This window comes from Lygodium microphyllum, chromosome 19, assembly GCF_053477565.2.
Source record: "Lygodium microphyllum isolate KBCC chromosome 19, Lygodium_microphyllum_v1.1.10, whole genome shotgun sequence".
NCBI classification, from domain to species: Eukaryota; Viridiplantae; Streptophyta; class Polypodiopsida; order Schizaeales; family Lygodiaceae; genus Lygodium; species Lygodium microphyllum.
This window is the reverse complement of record NC_141153.1, coordinates 44,115,118-44,119,583: the sequence shown is the minus strand read 5'-3', so window position 1 is coordinate 44,119,583 and position 4,466 is coordinate 44,115,118. Positions and strand designations below refer to the sequence as shown.

The 4,466-nt window shown below is 42.6% G+C and overlaps 1 protein-coding gene across 1 annotated transcript; it reads right to left on the bottom strand.

Moving 5' to 3' along the window:
- Window positions 1-1,937: 1,937 nt before the first annotated feature.
- Window positions 1,938-4,193, bottom strand: LOC148019802 (pentatricopeptide repeat-containing protein At3g09040, mitochondrial-like). Its single transcript, XM_087699622.1, has 2 exons — window positions 2,184-4,193; window positions 1,938-2,075 (listed from the first exon to the last, which is right to left on the bottom strand). Exons 1-2 carry the CDS (start codon window positions 4,191-4,193, stop codon window positions 1,938-1,940), a joined length of 2,148 nt encoding a protein of 715 aa, XP_087555748.1.
- Between the last annotated feature and the right edge of the window lie 273 nt (window positions 4,194-4,466).

Sequence of the window (4,466 nt, the reverse complement as noted above, 5' to 3'; positions counted from 1 at the left end):
GATTCTCTTCCAATGGTTCCCTTTGGTGGGTAGTCCCCTAGACTCTAGCTTAGTATGTGCTTGAATATTCTTCTGTCATCTATGGTGTTCTCATTTTCTTCTTGTCAAATGATAGCCAACATTTTTACAAATCATGGATAAACATTGAAATATCCTCTTTGAATGTCTTGTATACCTATGAGGCTTTTCCCGATCAGTTCCAAGAGACAGAATATGTCCAAGGCTTTTTGCTTGTTATGACACCCATGAAAGAAGCACGAAGGTTTAAACAAGTATTTGCAACTATGGTTTAAACAAGTATGATAAACATTGAAATATCCTCTTTGAATGTCTTGTATACCTATGAGGCTTTTCCCCATCAGTTCCAAGAGACAGAATATGTCCAAGGCTTTTTGCTTGTTATGACACCCATGAAAGAAGCACGAAGGTTTAAACAAGTATTTGCAACTATGGTTTAAACAAGTATTTGCAAGTAGATTTTTCATTTGTAGGATGGAGCAAGTATACTCGTGAAGGACCGAATACAATATGATCTTCATCAGCTTAAGAATTGGGCTGAAAAGAGTGGTCAATGTACAGAGGATAGGAAATGTGAATATCTCATATAGTCACAAGCAAAAGATGTATGTTCTTTAGTCTCTTTACTTGGGAACTTTGTTTCCGATAAGTTGCTGTTGTCGCCTCTGTTTCATCATTTTCCTAATGTTTGGCCCAGGTATCACCCAAAGTCTTCTCTCATCCATTGCTTGTTTGTTTTTTTCACTAACTTTAGCATAAGTTAGCATACTTGTGAAAGTTCTCCCTTTCACATTTTGAAGAGTGGAGGAGTTTACATGTTTAATACTTTCGAATTGTTCCCTAGCCATTCCCATTTCCTGGTCTTCAGCTGTTTCTGTTTTGGCAGAGTTGACTTGCTGTTGCCATTTCCAGTGGATGTGCTTGTGATAACCCATCCTTAAATAGCGGCTAACTCTGATCTATTAGTAGGGTCCCTTTATGGGGAAAAGACAGCATGAAGCAGCACCCATATACCTAGTACATCTCGGATTCAGCATTGTAAGGTTGTCAATGCTTGACCAACTTCTTAGGAGACGGCATGTGTAGGCTTGGCAGTCAGCAAAGTAGGATGTTCAGTATGAAGGCATAGGGGCAGCAACTTGAGGACACATTGTATCTGTTGGCAGACCTCATTTGGGACCTGATTGTTTAAACTTTACTCGTGTCATATTGTTATGCCATATTGTTAAGTCTCTACTAACTGCAACTTAAGTTGAATGTTTGTTTAGTTAGATCATACAGCCAACAAGGACACCACAATTTATGCAGTTCCCCTGGTTTCCCCTTGTTAAGTAGCCTTCAAACCATCCAAAATTCACCGCATCCGTAACCCATGCCCCTGTTAGTCTCTGGTAACTGGCACTCTAGAGCCTCTGTAGATCACTATTAAAATCCCTTTAACCAAGTGCATGCAGGAATCCATTGGTGCTGACAATATCTTGTTTTTCTAATAATTCTGCAGACACTTTGCTTTTGCCTTTCCTATGCCATGTTTCCATACAAAATGCTGAAGGCTGCTCCTCAGGCACATTCCTTTGATTTCTGAAATGTTCTTCCCATGTTTCATGATCTGCTAAAACCCAAAATTGCTGCCAAACGTAAAAATCATTGTTCAAGTTTCAATTTCAATGTCTCTCTACAGTCAGACAGTTTTGGTGAAGATATTCTGCAGCCATTCCTTCTTGATAGTTAAGACAAAAGTCTCCCAACTCAAAAGGTAATGCTACTCTCTCTTGATCATAGTTATGCCCCAGGACCAGATCTAGAGATGGCACGTGACCTTCAAGCTTAATAGTTCACCTAAACAATTCTACAATCAATGGTATATCCTTGCTTTGTCAAAGTTTAAAACGACAAATTCCTGAAACTTTTCATTCACCTCAATGACTGCACTTGCAGAGTTTTCTCTGCCCTGCATATTTCCTCATCTGTTCTATACTGTTCGCATCATTCAGCCTGCCAGCACTTGCATAAATGTCTGCCATCATCAAATATGCTGTAGCATCTTCTTGATTCAACTGAACAAGATTGTGAAAACATCTCAGTCCAAGGTCAACATTGCCATACATTTTGCTAGAGGTCAAAAGAGCCCTGGAAATTTCTTTACATGGAAGACAACTCATTACTTCTGCAAATCCTTCTGCCTTATTCCCATGTCCTGATCGTGCAAGAAGATCCACCATTAAAACAAAGTGGTCCAATGTCGGTGCAATTTCATGATTTTCCTTCATCAACTTGAAATATTCCTGTCCTTCTGAAATCAGGTTTGCATGGCTGCATGCAGCAAGAAGACAGGTGAATGTGATAGCATCTGGTTTTATGCCCTGCTCCTGCATGCCCTTAAAACAATCTATAGCCATGGTTCCCTCATCATTCTCAGCATATGCTTTTATCAATGCGTTCCATGTTACAACATCCCGAAAATGCATTTTATCAAACACTTCCTGTCCTTCTTTGAGTGAGCCACATTTGCCATACATGTCTACCAACATGTTACCCACAAAAAGATCATTCTCCAGTCCCAACTTCCAGATCTCCTGGTGAATTTCCCGGCCTGTATCCAAGGCTCCAATAACTGCACAAGCTTGCAGACTGCGAACAAATGTGAGGGAGTCCCCTGGAACACCATCCAGTAGCATCAGTTTAAAACAGCTCACGACTTCCTCATGACACTCGTTTTCAGCATATCCTAACATGATTGATCCCCATACTGCTACATCTCGAACAGGCAGCCTATCAAAGACTTCACGCGCTTCCTTTAGGGAATTGCTCTTGGAATACATATTGATAAGCATGGAGGCCACATAAGGATCCCTTTCTAATCCTGATTTTCTGATTTCAGCATGTATTTCTCGGCCCATTTGCAAGGCCCCAGTGCTACCACAAGCTTTCAAGCTGCATGCATACATGACATCATCAGCAGACATGCCCTCCAGCTGTATCTGTTTGAAACAGTTCAACACTTCCTCGTCAAAACCCTGTTCAGCATATTGTGAGATTAATGCAGCCCAGGAGATTGTGTCACGAACTGGAAGTCTTTCGAAAACATGATGCGCTTCCCTAAGTGAGGAGCACTTGGCATACATGTCAACCAATGTTGTACCAATGTACAATTCTCCTTCCCACCCCCTTTTGGTTGCATCAGCATGTATTTCTTGGCCTGTTTCTTTAACTCCTGTAATGGTGCAAGCTTTTAATATGCAAGCAAAAGTTATTGGAACTGGACACATGCCTGTGAGTTGCATTTCTTTGAAACACATCAATGCTTCTTCACCAAGTCCATGTTCGGCATATGCTGTGGTTAATGCATTCCACGAACTTTCAATTTTCATATGAATCCTATCAAACACTTGCTGTGCTTCTGCAAGCAATCCGCATTTACCATACATGTCCACAAGTGTATTGCCAACCAAAGTATCTCTTTCTAGTCCTTTTGCCACAACTTGAACATGTATTCCTCGGCCCCTTTCCAGATCTTTGAACCTAGTACAACCTTTCAAAGTAGAAACAAATGTGACATCATCTGGAGGTATTCCTGATAGCTGCATCTGTCCAAAGCAGTTCAGTGCTTCCTCACCATGCCCACCTTCAGAGTAACTCGTTATGAGCGCATTCCATGAGACAGAATCTCGTACATGAATGTTATCGAACACATGACATGCTTCAGGAAGTAAGCCACACTTTCCATACATATCCACCAAGGTGTTACCAATGAAAGGATCTCTCTCAAAACCCTCTACGATGACCATGGCGTGCATTTCATGGCCTTTTTCTGGATCCTTGAGCACGGCACAAGCTCTAAGGAGGGCCAGGTAAGTGTAATTGCTTGGGGGAATGCACTCCAGTATCATGCTGTGGTAGAGGTCGAGGGCATGCTGCGGGTTGTCGCGGTCAACATAGGCCGTGATGATGGAGGTCCACGAGTGCTCGTTACGGCAGGGCAGGCGGCCGAAGATGTGCTCGGCATCGGGCAGGCTCCCGCAGTCGAGCAGGGCGGGCACGAGGTGGTTGCCGAGGGTTGTGTGCGATTCTAGGTGGTGCTGGCGGATGAAGGCAAGCAAGCGCCTGGCCTGGGCAAGGTCCTTCTCTTGCCTGCATGTCTGCAGCTGACGGATCAGATCCTGGACAGCGGCCATGGCTGTGGCTGCAAGAATCCATTCTAACACAGGACCTCATTGCAGGAGGTGGCTGACTGGCTCCTGCTCAGCCCTCCCCTTGTCTCAATAACCTGTCTGTGTACTACTGTCTGTTCCTTGAGCACACTAGCCCGGTGCTTAAGAAAAACTGAGATTTGATAGAAAATGAATTATCAAAACATTTTTTAAAAAGCTTATTATAAAAACCTTCATTTTTTAAATTTTTTTATAAATTCAAAAGAAAAAACCCCCCTTCCAAATGCCAATGACCTG

Bases quoted from the DNA above. Each gene is read 5' to 3' on its own strand.
- LOC148019802 (XM_087699622.1), bottom strand. From the start codon at position 4,193: ATGGCCGCTGTCCAGGATCTGATCCGTCAGCTGCAGACATGCAGGCAA. The intron at 2,076-2,183 runs GTAATGAGTTGT...AATCTTGTTCAG, and splicing joins AGGCAGAAGGATTTGCAGAA to TTGAATCAAGAAGATGCTAC.